Source organism: Uranotaenia lowii, chromosome 2 (genome assembly GCF_029784155.1).
Source record: "Uranotaenia lowii strain MFRU-FL chromosome 2, ASM2978415v1, whole genome shotgun sequence".
Classification (NCBI taxonomy): domain Eukaryota; kingdom Metazoa; phylum Arthropoda; class Insecta; order Diptera; family Culicidae; genus Uranotaenia; species Uranotaenia lowii.
The window spans coordinates 187,111,902-187,129,168 of NC_073692.1; the positions used below are offsets into that span (position 1 = coordinate 187,111,902).

A 17,267-nucleotide genomic window follows, 5' to 3' on the forward strand; every position below is an offset into this window, starting at 1 on the left:
AGATTTAACGGTCCGAAGTCGCCGAATTATCATCCGACTTATGAATCCGGATTAGGTAGCTTTGAGAGCATCGCTTGCTTAGTATTTCATAGGCTGAGTTAAATTTGCGATTTTTCGGCCTGAAGAGACTAGTGTCTGCTGTTTTCATTTGCCGCAACGCTTTCGGCACATGGCGATCGATAATGTAGTTGAACTTAAAAGAACATAACTTAATCAGGAGGATCCAGTTCAGATTTCCAGTTGATGGTGTCCAGAGTTTGAAAAATTGCAGAAAATCGGCATTTTTAAAAGTTGTGGAAGAAGGATGCCGGTTTTTCAGTGACGGTGGGTGACAATTCCGGAAATATTGAGCAGAAGCAGCCAAGCGAGATGGCGAGGGACAGACTTGACCAGAGGCTAAGGAGCTTCTTCGATTGTTTGCAAAATAAACTTATCATTAACGAAACAGAGATCGAGCGTATGGCCATTTTCATTACCGATGTTGTTAATGCGCCGGAGAGTCGCCGTGCTTAGAGCGTCATTGGTGATGTTGGAGGGCAACGTAAACGAGGATCTCTCCGGGTCAGCCGTTTGCTGAAGCTGCCTTGAGAGGAGCATCTCTTTAACCTTCCCATGCCGTTCGCAAAATATCCGTTTCGGGGAAATTTGAGTTGTAGTTTGATTTCGTTCTCCTGGCTGTAAATGTTAACCGATTTTGATGATATTATATTCATTGTGTAGGTAATTTGTTCTTATTACTCAAAATTTTAAAATAAAGTCGATATGTATCACCAAGTTATCAGAAACTAGTTCAGAAAGTAAAAAGTCCGAAAAATCAATTTTCTTTTTAAAATGCTCATAACTTTTGACAGCTTTTCTGTATTTGAGATTTTCATTGATGTTTGAAATCGTCAAGAATCCATCTATCCGACAGTGTATAGATATGTTGGGGTCCAATGAAAGTTTTGACCTCTATCTCAGATCTTCCGGTAGAAAAAAATCTTTCTTTAAAAAAACGATATCCAATTTTTGCTTCGCTTAGCTGTATTTCATTTCCCAATGAACCGATTTTCAAAACTCAAATTTCAATTATTTTACGTTCATTTGATTATTATTTTCATAGAACATACTTGGTCTGTCAAACTTCCAAGTTCTTCAGTATATTGGAATGATGATAAAGAGATTTTAAATGTGCGCTTCGGGTCATATTGACCCGAACGGCATGGGAAGGTTAAAGCAGGTAGATTGAAGTCTTCGATGATAATAATGTCGTCTTCAGGAATCCTGAATCAGGATTAGTGATTGAGCATGCTTTAGAAAGGCTTCGAGGAAAGGATTCCGCAAAAGTTGCATTTTTAGCACGATCGGAGGGAAGGTACACAGCACCAATGTAAACCGATGAGAAGTATTCGACGTAAAGTTCAGAAATTCATCAAAACAGCAAAAAAAATTATTTTGCTTTAATAAAATCTTTTCAAAAACATATTTTCAACAATTTTGTACGTTAGTTCCTCATGAAGGAATCGTAAAATGTATGTGGCCCGATTCTAAGAGGTACAAGACTTACACCAAAGGTCTTGGGCCTCGTTTGACAGAAATTCAAAATTCTGAAAATCCAGCGACGATAAAAGGTTACTCAGCCTTTGTGGTTATCCCACATATTATTACTCCATATTTAAGCCGGGAAAGTTTTCGGCGAAGAAGTCAACATACCATCTGGTGAAGGGTGTTGCAATCAAAAAATTTACCATCGAGCAGCTAAATACAGGAATCTGCTAATGCGACGTGTTATGCTTAGAACACAAACTTCATAAAGAGAAAATTTAGGCATTTTTGTTTCAGCAACAGATTTTCCTTTTCTACGATTCAAGTTTTAGTATCAAGCATTTTTCCGTTACGACCCGTCAAGTCTTAATAGATTCCCAAGCAATCGAAAGTCCCATAAAAAAGGTACGAAAAGGCTTACTCAACCCCATCATTGACCTGAAGTGCGTTTTTTGCAGCTCAAAATTTAAGTTTTTATTCATACCACAGAGAACAGACGTAAAAGCTCGAACAAAAATCATCAGAGAATTGTGTAAAATTTCAAATGATATCACCAAAAAATACGTGAAAAATTGACTTGAAACAGTTTGTTTGTTTATTTGTCTGGGATTTTAACACTATCGTGTTATTCATCCCTAAACTTGAAACAGAGCCATCTATTGCGCCGTCAAAAGTTTCAAATCAATTTTAAAGTGCCCAGTTTCTAAAAAGGCGTAATCGTATATGAACTAACAAATAATCCATCCAATGTCGATTTTCTTGAAGCATGCTGAGTAGCTCATACGACCTATTGAAAACTGACTGAAACATAGTTATTTTTTCTCAGCGTTGTTTCGACAACTCACTCTCAAACCACCGATCGTGTGATCGTGTTGGTCCGGAAACGATTGTTTGCGAAAGAAGAAAATATATCAGTTCGCAGCAACCTCCAACAAGACATCATCTTGTCCGCTATTTTTACTCCCGGGTCGGATCGGAACTAAAAGTTAAGTTGGGAAACAGAGTTGAACATTCCCAATTCGGTCGGTTATTCTGTTACGGAAGAAAGTGTACTACCACGCTGATCAATATCACCATTTTTACCTCCTGTTAGCCGAAGGAAGGACAATCTCAAGGTAGCCTCAATTGCACCCGAAGTGAACCACGGACTTAAGCGCTTGTTTTGAAGTGTTCCCCGGTCGTTCCAAGAGTGTTCATTACAGTACACTCTTCGAAGAACAATTTACTTGGGACGATCCGGAAGAACCTGCTATTCAGCTTCCAGTGGCCTTTTAATTCAGCTTCCAAAAAAGTTGTAAAATTAGCAAAAAATTCTCTCTCTTTCTCCAATATCACCCTAGGCATCAGTTCATATAACCTTTTCTTGATTTTTTACTATGTTCAGAACATAGTGTCACCATGATGATGACCAACTCTACAAATTGCGATTTGTCAAGATTTATTCAATTTGCTGCTCGATTTCTTCTTTCATTCACTGCCTTCACATCACTCAAGTTATCAAATGAGATATTGTAAAAAAAACTTGCCCGGCTTCGGGAACCCCGACTTTCGTGGTGACAATCGAACACACTATCACGAGGCCACGCCTAGATATTGCTCTAGCTGAAACTAAAACTCGAAGTAGTGATACGATTTTTAGCATACTTGCAGGCGCACTCGTCCAACCAAAAAGCCAGCAAGCCAGGAAGAAAGCACTCTAGTGCACTTTTTGTGACTAGGTTAATCCCATTTAGAGTACTTCTGTGCCCTTTTTGTTACTTAAGTCTCTTACAACGTACATATAAAGCACTTTTGCAACTTTCAATTTTATTAATGAGTACATATAGTTAACGCAAGGGAATTGAGCAGTCGTTTCTCTTTGTCAGCCAATATGTAACTTTCTAAGCATTCTTATAAGTGCATATATGAGTTTTGATTGCATGAGTTAGCACTTTTAACACTTAAGAATGTTGTTTGATAAACTCGTGATTAGTTGTTATGATCAAGAATAGTGAAACCCATGTGTTTTACCAATTATTTGTTGCAGCACTTTTCACATGAATTCAAAACAATAACAAATTGAAATAAATACAACTAAAAAACTAAAAATAACAATAAATTAAACTTAAATTTGAATCATTTCTACAAGATTTTATTGAAATTCATGAATAATAACGGAAATTGGTATAAAAAATTAATTTGAACTCGATTTATTCACCTATTTTCCAAACAACTGAAACTTTTCGATTCGGTGACGACTGCTCTCAACGATCAAACACGCAATAACCGTTGTGTCTTCATTGATCAATGATTCAGCTTTACCAATATTTACACATTAATTACAGCGATCGACTGGGAATTGCCTTTCTCATAATTTGGTAGTTGATATTTATTTTCCTGTTTGTTTGAGATGGGATTTCGTATGTTGTTGTTGACGTCTGTAACTCGATTTCTCGCCATTCATCGTAAGTATCTATTTGCTATTAGTCTGTGTGAGTGGTTGTGTTTTTTTTAATGATTTTTTGGATGAAATGTAATTCTGATATCGAACTATCTAAAGGTTTACATTTTCTTTCTTGTTTCTTGCTGTTTTTTTTTTTCGTTTACGGTCTTACTTATGTTTTTCTTAGTGTCCTTTTTTTGGTTTGGTTTTTTCTTTCTTTCTTTAAGTTTGATATATTGTTACTGATATTTAACATATTTATAGAGTAGTTCTTCGCCATGTTTGTGTTTTGTGAGTTCAAGAGATTTTCTGTTTATGGAATTAATTTTTGTTTGCTCAAAACTGGAATGAAAATTTGATCCAAAAACGACGGAAATGGAACTGTGCTTTGCTGCGTTCCCTTCATTGATTGGTGCAATCGAAGGAGATTTCCCTTCGACAATTTTCAACAGGACCCTACATGATTCTTTTTACATTTGGTTGATTCTGTTTTATAGTTTTTTTAATGATTGGTTGGGGATTTTGTGGAGTGTGTGTGTGTGCTTTTTTTGGGATTTTGTCTTAGTTACACCACGAAGTTTTTTTTTTATGGTTATGACACTTTTATTTTCTCTCCTAACATCACTTGATTAATTTTCTTCCAACAAAGAGCTTCTTCAGGTCTTTTTGGCATAAAGTCAACTGCATCATGCTTTAAAATAGTTTTTTTTTTGTTTTCTTCTTCTTAATCCGATTCTTCTTTACCTTACATTCTAACTAGAGTTTATAGAATCTATGTATATATACTTTTGTTAAATTAAATAAATCAACACCTTTGAAGGGCTTTAATTTTTGCTCCGATTTTTTTATTTATTCTGTCCACGCCTTTCTTCGGCCGTACTTAATCAGAAACAAAAAGACAAAAATTGTTCAATATCTTTAATTCTATATGGAAGACGTTATATAAAACTTGTTTTCTCGTATTTCTTACTATTCCTCATATTTTTTTCGGTTTTTGTTAGCTTAGTCCTTCAACATGCCCACTCGCCATTTCTTAGACAGATAAAACAGAAATGAAAAAGATAACAAAGCAAAGCCTAATTTGTTTAGACCAAGATCAAGATCATTAACTAATCTGATAGCCAGCTGCCGTCAAACGGAAAAATCTTAACTCTAGGAGTGCATAATCTCCATTTTGCAAAAACACTCAACCATTCGCCTATCAAACAGATACAATTCAACTCTATAGATATAACTCTAAACTCACTTACTCCCAATATCGATTAATCCTAAGCAATATGTTTTAAAATCTCTTAAATATACTTAATAAAACAGAACCTAGAAGAATATCCTCACTTTTTCTTAATTTCAACTATAATGATGCTCGCGTCCACTTGTCTATGATACAACCAAGCCCAAAACAAGAGCCTGACTCAAAAATCTGTCCATTCAAGCCCCTCGAGCAGCCGGGAATTGATTTGAATTTACTTGCGTGTAGATGTTGGCTTCAAGGAATCGATTCGACTCAACCTTCGCTCATTTTATTGCTAATCATACTTTGTAACATTCGTTCGAATGACCTTTTTCTCTCTAGCGGATATTTCTCTTAATTTGTCTTCCCTGTTAAATGCTTTTCTTAAAAACTATAAGAAGAAAAATGAGGTTAAGTTCAAAAATGCCGAAACCGTATTCGGAGTTCAGATTCAGAATTCAGAATCGGAATTCAGATTCAGAATTCAGATTCAGAATTCAGATTCAGAATTCAGATTCAGAATTCAGATTCAGAATTCAGATTCAGAATTCAGATTCAGAATTCAGATTCAGAATTCAGATTCAAAATTCAGATTCAGAATTCAGATTCAGAATTCAGATTCAGAATTCAGATTCAGAATTCAGATTCAGAATTCAGATTCAGAATTCAGATTCAGAATTCAGATTCAGAATTCAGATTCAGAATTCAGATTCAGAATTCAGATTCAGAATTCAGATTCAGAATTCAGATTCAGAATTCAGATTCAGAATTCAGATTCAGAATTCAGATTCAGAATTCAAATTCAGAACTCAGATTCAGAATTCAGATTCAGAATTCAGATTCAGAATTCAGATTCAGAATTCAGATTCAGAATTCAGATTCAGAATTCAGATTCAGAATTCAGATTCAGAATTCAGATTCAGAATTCAGATTCAGAATTCAGATTCAGAATTCAGATTCAGAATTCAGATTCAGAATTCAGATTCAGAATTCAGATTCAGAATTCAGATTCAGAATTCAGATTCAGAATTCAGATTCAGAATTCAGATTCAGAATTCAGATTCAGAATTCAGATTCAGAATTCAGATTCAGAATTCAGATTCAGAATTCAGATTCAGAATTCAGATTCAGAATTCAGATTCAGAATTCAGATTCAGAATTCAGATTCAGAATTCAGATTCAGAATTCAGATTCAGAATTCAGATTCAGAATTCAGATTCAGAATTCAGATTCAGAATTCAGATTAAGAATTCAGATTCAGAATTCAGATTCAGAATTCAGATTCAGAATTCAGATTCAGAATTCAGATTCAGAATTCAGATTCAGAATTCAGATTCAGAATTCAGATTCAGAATTTAGATTCAGAATTCAGAATTCAGACCAAATTGTTGATTACAATAAACTTATTTGAATCAAATTTATAAACATAAAGCTGTATATCAGATACTTTTCCATTTATCCGTTACTTTAGAAACATATTTTGTGATCAAGTTTTCAAGAAATGGAAGCATTTGGTCTAATTAACTGAATTTTATCGCATTTCAAAATATAATAACAGATTATCAATCTATAATATACATTTTGCTACCAAATACTTTACTATTTGTACAAAAAATTTACATAAACTCTGCCAGAGTTTTCAGAAAAAAAGTGATGAAACACTTCGAAAAACTAATTTACAACAGATTTGAGATTTCTCTATAACTTTTGAATAAAATTTTGACAATGACAATCCATCTTTTTTTTCTTTAAATTCATCCTGTTATCTTATCGGCAAGAACAACGAAAGCAATGTGGTCCAATAGATTTGTTTCTAAAATTTATGTACGTTCAAAATCACAAACAAATTCTTCCAACCAGAAAACTAAGCTCGCTCTTTTTCCAGATTCAGGTTAGGTCACAATCACGAAAATCAAACCGAGGTACCACAGTATCAAAGACAAAGAGAAAACAGTTTAGCCTAGAATTTAACTCGTTTTAATTTCGATTACCTACACATGTTTTTTTTTTAAACAGAATTTTGAACAACAGTTAAAAATAGAATTGATCTCAGTTTCAAACCTTCACTTTTGCCCGTGCCTATTGTTTCAGTATGTTTGTGGGTGTGGAATTTAAGGTACGTGCGATTGATGCTCAATGGGAAAATCAAATTAACCTTTAAATGTGCTAGTTTTCATCCGATGAATTTTTACAGTGTCTCGAAAATTTCAGCTACCAACATAATTAGCACTATGTTAAAAAAGTAATCAATTTTCATGTGCTTGATCTGCTAAATTTTGTTGTTTCAACATTTTTGACTAAACAACTTATGCATGTTTTAGTTACAGCGTCAACGATGTAGCTGATCCGTTTTTCTTCGGAACTGGCTGCACAGTTTAAGTTTTTTCCCGATAACCTTTTTCTCCAACGAGGTCAGCGATTCGCATTTCCTTGCATTAGTTTAGTTACACGCGTCATAGAAGGGTGATTCGAGTGTTCTCGTTTTGGTTTTTTAAGTTACTTCCTTGAGTGTTTCCACTCAATTATACAATTTTACAGTTAAAGTTAAGAGCTCAGGTGTTCGACCGTAAAATGTGAACAATAAATCGAAAAAATGTACCACAGACAGTTGATTTTTTTTCTTGTGAATTGTGTTGTTGGGTTTTTATTTAGTAGTGTCTTCAATTTTTTTTAGTTTGGTTTCTTACAAGCCAAATTTGATTCCGTTTTAGTCGCTATGAGACCGCTTCCTCAACATCGTATTGTCTGTAGTTTAATTTTTACTAATTTTATTAATATTTGCTGGTGTTACGCACCGCAATAAATCGACTTGGCCAAATTGGTTCTAAACCAAAAGTTTAAAGATCATTTGATTATTTTTTTTCCTCCGATGTTCGGAAACATCCGAACGGGTCGAAAAAGCAAACACTGGTGGCATCGATTCGGTTTGTTAGTTTCAAAGTTTCATTGTCGTTTTAGTCGGATTTCCTAAGTCCTGTTTTACTTCAAATGTATACATCTATAACATCTTTTTTTTGGTTTGTTATTATATGGTAGTACTCCACGAATTCTTCCTCAAACATAACTGGCATCCCTCGGAAGGAACTTTGAGAACCGAATATTTTTCCAGAACCTAAAATTACGATTATTTTGCTACGACTTACGGTGTCTAAAATGTTGCGTCTATGTAAAAAATACCCCTTCCATAAGACGCTCGTCGTAATTGTACTTCTTTCTCATGTCAAACCGTCAAACTCGCAACACTGCCGCAGCACCGCAGGAATTTCGTCGCGTCCACACTGAGGAAAGAAGTACAGTGACTAGTAGTTGTTGTAATTACACAGAGACTGATGAGAGGCGGAGATCTAGATCACTTTATCACGCACTGGTCAGCACCCAGATAAGCGCCAGGGACGCTATCGTGGCGTAGATCGAGGCCTGCACCAGACCGTTCGCTTTGCCGCACTGCTTGATTTCGATCTCCTCCGGGTGGTAGCTGATGCAGCGACTCGGCCGCTTCCGGAGCATCTTTTCCTTGGCCATCCGCCGCACTCCGCAGGCTCCTGGAATTGGTGAACATCAATCTCATTAGTGGATGGAATGTGAAAATTTCAATTTGACAAGATCGCTTGAATCAGAAAATCTGTAAATAATTCATACCGAGTTCTTATGTTAATTGAATATTTGCTCCTGAAGCTCTTCTGGTTCTAAGAAAACAGCTCTTCTACCCTTCGATGTTTTTAGCTATCGAGCATCCTGCTTCTTATGACTCAGTTAAAGGGCGAACACGAAATTATTGCGACACCATTGGGTAAAAATCAACGAAATTTGCACACTTTCTCATTGTTGTGTATTGTTTACATGCTGTCAAACTCAAAGCTTGTTTTCCGATTCAACCAAAATGGAGGTGAACCAACGTGAGTCGAGAGAACCAAGTCTTTCCAAACACCTGAAATTTCCTGACCTGAAGAAAACTGGGACCGGAGAACAAAAGGTGGGAGGAAAAGGTGATACGGATGATAGAAGCAAATACCAATGTCTCAAGCCGTGATTTGACTAAAAAGATCGGCATGTCACAGAGCTACGTCCAGAATGCAAAGAGGAGAGGTACACACAATTAGTGGTAAGAATAAGGTTTATCAATTGCTTCGGTAGCTGTTACTTAGCTCGAAATCAAGCAAAGCAAAAGCCCAAAGCATTTGCTTAGTTTGGTATGAAAAAACATTTGCTTAGCGGATGTGTACTAAAGTCTTAGAACATATGTAGCTTTTGCTTCGAAAAATATAGCTATCCAACCAGCAGAATCAGAAGTTTTCTAAATTACAATGAAAGAAGACGATCAGAAAATTGAAATGACGGCTAAAACAGCCATAAAGTCGACGGTGCGGGTGGTGGGTGAAAGAACGACCGGAATTTTCTGGTTAATGCGTGCTCGTATGTTGATGTTTAGAGAAAAATGAATACATATTCGAATAAGATATATGAAAGGACAATTCCAATTGGTCTAGCGAGCAAGAAACAGTTAGTTCACCTGAAAAGCAAAATGTTTTACCAATAAAAATAAGCTACTTTAAAATCAATAAAAAAATGTTTGTTTTGTTACAATTTAAAAAAAATCGATAAAAATTATTCAAATGTTATTCCAAATTTAGGCCAGTTAGGAATTCTTCCACTATTCCCGGTAATCTGGAATGTTTGTTATTCGATTTGTTCAATTTCATGTAAGACGAATCATTCCATACAACGCCAAGAATATGAAATTGAATTGTTTTGAAGTGCAATATTGCCAATTGGATAAATTTATTACGTTATAAAAGATTTTTTTACCGAGCAAGCTTAGAAAATAAAGCAATTGCGTGTAGATTTGTCGAGCAATCGCTTCAGATTTGGGCTTTATTCATACCAAACTAGCTTGTTCTAAAAGTAAAAGATTCCGTCAGAGAAAACAGCTGTCAAAACAAACTTTATTCATAGCAACCGCAGCAATTGCTTTAAGTTACTACTCGACTGCTCGATTTGGTTTAGCAAAAGCAATTGCTAGGTTTTTTTCACACCACCTAATGAACTACCCAGACCGCGATGAGCGGCAACAATCGACGGCTAAAACTCGGACACGGAAGCTCTCTGAGAAAATGCTGACAAAATATGGCTGCTGTGTGATGGACAACGAAACGTATAAAAAAGCCGATTATAAGCAAATTCCAGGGTTGGGTATATTTTACCGGCAAGAGCAAGTTCGATGTGGACGACAAATTTAAGAAGGAGAAAATGTCGAAGTTCGCCACCAAATTTCTCGTTTGACAGGCCATCTGCTCTTGCGGACTAAGGAGTGAGACTTCTGTGACAATGGGCCCAGTGAATGGCGAGATCTACAAATCTGAGTGCCTCGAGAAGCTCCTTTTGCCATTCTTGCAGCATCACGACGAAGCTCTGCTATTTTGGCCAGATTTGGCCTCATGCCACTATTCTAATAGTGTCCTGGAGTGGTATGAGGCCAATCCATTTTGTTCCAAAGGACATGAACCCGCAAAACTGTCCGAAGCTGCGCCCGGTGGAGCAGTACTGGGCAATAATAAAGCGAGAACTTCGGAAGAGCACGACGACAGTCGAAGACGAGACGGACATGTTAAAAAACTGGAAACTTTTTCCGGATGACACTGTAAACACTTGGATGGAGGACATCAAGCGAAAATGAGTTCAATTTTACACTCAAGGCTCCATCGATTAACTTTTGTTTTGATGTTTGAAGTAAATATATGTATGTATAAAACTACCCTAAAGTTTTGGTTTGATTCTTAGCACAATAAGAAAATTGGCATGACATTTTTGGTTTCATAATAGTTTCGTATTTGCCCTTTAAGATAGAAAGAATTGGCCCCAGGACACTTCGTTGAGGGACACCAAACTTATTTTCTTTAAACTGAGAGTAAGACGAGCTAAACTTTATCCGTTGCATTCAAATTTCCAAGTAACTTTTGATCCAGTTTAAGACCATGTTACTTGAACAAATTTCTTGCTAACAAATCTAACAGTTTCAATCGTTTCAAACGCTCTCTTGAAGTCAAGGAAAACGGCGATTTTCTTTCCATTTTCGAAGTATCGAATTCACCGCTGTTTCCGTGGAATGTTGTTTCCTGAAATCAGATTGTTCTTCAACCAAAATATTTTCTGACTCAATGAACTGTAGCAATTACCGTTTTACTGCTAATTCTAGCACTTTTTCTTGTAACTCTAACATGTTAATAGGCCTGAATAAGGTTGGCTCATTTGTCGATGCCCGCTGTAGATTTCATGTTGTATACTGTTTCGAAAAATTCTTGATCTGTAATGCTTTCGAAGAAGCTCCAGATTTGACCATTGTTATCTATTTGACCTAAGCTGAAATTTGAACCATCATACTATCATGAATTTACATGACACTTTCGAATTCGTTAGTAGTTTCAACATCATTAAACGTACTGATTCAAGTTTTACACCTCCTGGGTTGACCAAATGTTTAATCGTTTTCCAATAAAGTTTTCCGTCATTTCAGTTCTTATCTAGTTATTTTTGAACTGATAGATTATTGGCTTCTTTAATTTTCTGAGAGTATTCATTTCGCACAATTTTGCACCTCAGCCAATTTTTCTTATATTTCTGGCGAAGAAACTGGCTGTACAGTTTATCTCTTCTTCTTTTCAACAGGCGGAGGTTACTAGAGTACCAATTATTAGTGATTTTTCTATTAACGCCTCGTTCATTTACAAGAGTATCGATACTATTCTTCAGTAATAAGTCGTCGAAGTGTTCAGGATGATTTCGTTCAACAGAGATTGAACGATATACCTATGAAATAATATATGAAAGCATCGACCATGCATTGTAGCGATAGTTGTTTGTACCGATTTCACATCAGTTCATTGAAAGGATGCATGGCAGAAGCCAAGTAATTGAGTTTTCTTTAACAAAAACGAACTTGATATCGATTTTTCATTTTTTTTTTGAAAACCTAATAAAAAGAAACGATAACAAAACATTTTTAAACTGCGACCCAGAGATGGGTCTTGACTCAAACATTCAGTCAGCGAAACTTTTTTTTGTAGAGAAATGAATCCAACTGTGTTAGATGAAATTTCAGGGACTAGATAAGATAAAATCGATGTTGAAAAGGCAATGCAAATCTTGCCGTGCTTAAAAATGTCCAAACTTGATTCCAACTACCGTAAGATGAAATGATGGGAATAGAAATAGACCAAGAAAAATGATTATGATCACATGGGAGAACTATTCCCTTCATTCCGATAGACATCGACACTCAACCAGTATAATATTCATACGCCAGGTCAAGGACTATACACTCAGCCGAAAAGGAAACTTTAAATTCACCTGGATTTTCACGTAGGCGCTCATTACGTGAATTTTCGAATGACTTACATGAACCACTTAGGAGCTATTAAAAATTCACTTGATCCGTACGTGAAATTCATATAGCCGTTTGCTGACAATGCAAAGACACATCCAATTTACGTGAAAATCCAGTGATCCGCCAAGTACAAAGGGATTTGGTGCATTCTATGTGATGTTCACGTAGCTCTGAATAACGTATTCACGTAAAATCTATGTGAGAGAGTACAGAACATACTCAATATGGCTTCCATTCAATAGTTGGTGCTGGTAGTTAGAAAAATTACGGATGATGGAGAAGCTGATTTTCCGTAAGTAATAAAAATTTTATATTGTGACTGTTGTTTACATGCATCTTTTCCTTTTCAAATAGAACTTGGAATTGGCCAGCTACGACGGACAGACAACCACCAAAAGGATCATCGAACAAATTTTTGCGACAATATTGTGAAGTGAAATAAGTATAGTGTAGTGTGATGATTAGCAGTGTTCGGCACAAAAACGCTAATTCGCTAATCGCTAGTTAGTCCGATAACTTTTTGTTAGCGGTTTAATTTTGCCGCTAAATTTTGATTGAGCTAGCGATTTAAAAAGTTCCGCTATTTTTGGTTCCGCTGAATGAAGAACGCTAACTTCCATTTACTTGTTTCAAATTCACAAATTATTACTGATAGAAGTAGACTTTTTGTTATTTGACAAGTAAAGGAGACATCGGGCATCATTCTTACACCAAAATGCGCTCCAAGTGAAAACAGTCACTTCGAATGGTCTCTGGGCAGAAGTGCCTCATACAGATTAACTTTTTTTCTCTTTAAGTACTTCTTTTCTCAACATTCTCAGACAAACAATTCAATAAATATTGTTAAACAGTATTAAACTATTTTAAACATCATTTATATAATTCAAAGCTAGAAGGTCAATTTTTAGATACTGTTTTTTGCTTTCAAAAGTACAGTAAACGGCCTACTTGATCAATATTTTACATGACCTTAGCATGGTCGTCCACATGCGGTGATTTGTTGAAATGTGCTTTTTAGGTTAATCGATGGATTTTCAAAAGCTTTTCCAAATTTCTAAGTTTTTTTAGATCTCAGATTACTATCTCACACTTCAAGTCTCGAATAATAAATGCTGGGAAAATCCGCTTTTTACAACTTTTTTTAAGTGGATGAGATATTTACATTTCACAAAGCAGTATTTTTACAAGTATTTCAAATCTGGTAAAATAAAAATAAGATAGTATCACACGCAGAAAAAGAATGGGGTATGGTTTCAACAAAACGTTTTGTTACTTTGTTTTATATTTCCAATGCATATTTTTTGATAACTTTCAAAGAAAAATCGATTGTGAATAATAACGAGATTTTGTTATTTATACACACACATTTTTTATTACTCAAAAATAAAATTTGATTTAATTTGAAACCGAAATTCGGTTTTTTAATTATTCATGTAAACGATAAGTCGAAAAATGCAAAAAGAAAAAAAATATTAAAAGTTTATAGACACTCGACTGAACAAAACAACATTGTATAGGATGTCCGAAGAGCTTTGTGGAACAATTAAGCCGTACAACAGTTTTTGCTGGGCCAGTCACCGAGAAACCCGGAACCGAGATTCAAATTTCAAGGATCGGAATATGGATGTATTTGGAACACGCAGCTACGAAAATCTTCCGGTTTCAGAGTGTTCGGAACCCGGCGCGAAGGAGTACGTGTTCCTTTTAGGTGCTTGGCGGAATACTGTCCGACTTTTAGAGCGGTGCGGCTGGTTCCCTTTTAATGGAGTTTCCTATCCACCTCTCTGGATCCGATCCTGAATGGATCTTTTTATCCGCATATTTGTTGCATGGAAGGTTTGTTAATTTTTATATCAGAATCAAAAGCAAGTTTATTTAGTTAAATGTCATTTATTTTCAACCCCCTGGCAACTTGACAGTTAAGTCGAGTTTGCTGTGCCGTCTTCAAAATGGTAGATGTCGCACTAGTCGCGTTTGTTTACACGCATCCAGGGTCGTCCCTAGCAGAGGCAACGTTATTTTTCCATTGAAACCACTTGATTTTGTTTCGGCATCCTTGGATGCAATTCAACTGCCGAAATACCATTTTAGAAGGGCACATAATGGAAAGTGATGCAAAAAAGAAAAATAAATAACTTTATAACTAAATTTTTAATTGTTGTAAATGAAATCAGTAATTTTATTTTTCAAACCATTTGTGTTCCATTTTCGTTTCCAACTTAATAAAATTTCTATTTATAGCAAAGATTACAAAATGCAATCCTTCATCCAATTCCGTTGTGTTTTTGTTACCGGGCGTCACCAGCTAGAGTTAGGTATGAGTTTCTTTCGTTAAACATAACGCGGTTTGAAATAGCTCCGCTATTTCCTTGAGTTTATTACGGTAAAATGTTATCCAGCTGAATGTCATGAAATACGTTAGTTTGACAAATATATTCAGATAGTAAACACTGAGAATGAAAGCGGAAACAAGTTGAGGTGATGGCTTTGCATTTGCACAAGTGACGTACGGATAGAATTTGACAAAAAAAAATTACAAATGCCAATTGATTTCCGTTTCCGATTCCATCCCCAATACTGGCAACTGACAATTTCTGGCAACCGAAACGACGGCGAACATAAATAATGCTCATTCAAATTCGAACCGCCTGTGAGAGACAACGTGTTTTATTGAAGTCCTGTTTTTTCGAATTCTACAAAGTGTTTTTCAGTTAGATTTAGTTTAGTTTAGTTGTGGTTTATTTGGTTTAGTTTAGTGTAGTCATTCTAGCCCGTAGTTATTTAGTTTAAATCAGTTAAGATTAGTTTAGTTCAATTTAGTTTACTTTAGTTTATTAAGATTCCGTTTAGTTTAGTTTAGTCCTGTATAGTTTTGTTTGTAGATTTTCGTTAAAAACAGTGTAAAGTGATTCAATCAAAGTGAATTGCAATCAAATTATAAGATGCGTTGCATCATAGACGGGTGTAAAAAGAGTCTTGCTCTTTCTACAAGATGTGGAGATGTGAGCAGCCATCGGTAAGAAACGTTATATTTTCAAAACGTTGTTTGATTAAGCAATAATTAATTCTTAATACCCTTAATTTTAATAAAATATATCCAGATTTCCCAGAGCTTATACCATCCGAAAAAAATGGATTAAATCCATACAAATATTTACCGGTCAGTTTATAGATATCACGCAAGCCGAAAAAGTGAGAATTTGCAGCGCTCATTTTTTACAAACTGACTTTTTGATGAACACATATAAAAGTATATTGAAGAAAGACGCAGTACCTACGATTTTTCCCAAATTGGATTCAGATCAAACGTTAGTTTTATTTTATTAAATTTCGTATATAAACTATCACATTTAAAGCGAATAACCATTTTTGATTGCAGCTGTGACTTGGAGGTTTTATATTCTGACGATGAAATATCAGATATATCAAGCTCAAAAACGTAATAAATGTTATTTTAAAATAAAATAAAACATTATTTAAAAGATTTGTATTATAACCACAGGCAAAATCTAGAAACTGTTGAGAACAAGCTGAACGTTAATCCTAGAGAAGCAGCTCGTATGTTGCATCGAGTAAACAAACGTGGAGAAAAAAACGCACAAACTATTAAACAGCTAAAACAAAAATGCAAACGTCTTCAAAATCGTATAGCCAACTTAGAAAAGGCACTCCTTGACGCTACAAATAACAACAAATTTTCTCAACTTCCTACTGAAAATTTTAAGGTGAAGCATCTTAGCTAGTAAGTGAACATTTAAAACTTTACTTTAAATTTATTTTTTAGACCTTCTGTGGAAACAATCCTGTTTTAGAAGAGCTTGTCTCAAAACAAGGAAGAGGGCATGAGTACAGTGAAGATTTGAAATCTTTTGCAGTAACCCTCCATTGTCATTCTCCACGAGCATATAATTTTGTTAGAGAAGCGTTTAATAAAAAACTGCCACATTTTCGAACCATCATACGTTGGTATCAATCTATTGAAGGGGCACCGGGAATTACAACAGAATCTATGGCTGCATTAAAAATGTTGGCTGATGAGTGCAAGGAGCAAGGTGAACGTTTGCTGGCCTGTCTCATGATGGATGAAGTTGCCATCAGAAAACAAATGGAATGGAATCATCATTCAAAAAAAATTGAAGGCTCTGTTGATTTTGCAGGATTTCTCCCAGATAACTCAGAAGAAATTCCAATGGCAAAAGAAGCTCTCGTTTTTATGGTAACTGGACTGAAGAAAAAATTCAAAATTCCGGTATCATATTTTCTTGTAGATTCTCTCAATACAGAGCAGAAAGCAGGTCTCATCAAAACTGTGTTGGCGACTCTTCATGAAATTGGTGTTACTGTCATCGTTTTTACGTTCGACGGGTTGAACACAAACGTGAGCACTGCCAACGCATTAGGAGCGTCTTTAAAATGTGACGAAAACTTTAAGACGCATTTTGACCATCCCATCACAAAAGAACCAATTTTTATTATTTTGGACATTTGCCACATGCTGAAATTAGTGCGCAACACATTAGCTTCAAAAGAAGAAATAAAATCGAGCACGGGCAAAATTAAGTGGGAATATTTGTCCAAACTTAATGATCTCCAAAATTTAAGCGGATTCAAGGCTTCAAAGTTATCAAACAAACATATAAATTTTAAAAATGAAAAGATGCGAGTAGATTTAGCAGCACAAACTCTGAGCAGAAGAGTTTCTGAGGCCC

At 35.5% G+C, this 17,267-nt stretch overlaps 1 protein-coding gene across 3 annotated transcripts in view; it reads right to left on the reverse strand.

The window, feature by feature from the left end:
• Positions 1–7,784: 7,784 nt before the first annotated feature.
• Positions 7,785–17,267, reverse strand: part of LOC129749064 (voltage-dependent calcium channel subunit alpha-2/delta-4) — a 307,916-nt gene continuing 298,433 nt past the window's right edge. For all 3 annotated transcript variants that reach the window (XM_055743904.1, XM_055743903.1, XM_055743905.1), the window contains one exon: positions 7,785–8,719. In XM_055743904.1, coding sequence (XP_055599879.1) covers positions 8,535–8,719 — 185 coding nt within the window. In that variant the 3' untranslated portion in view covers positions 7,785–8,534. The remainder of the gene's footprint in view (positions 8,720–17,267) is intronic.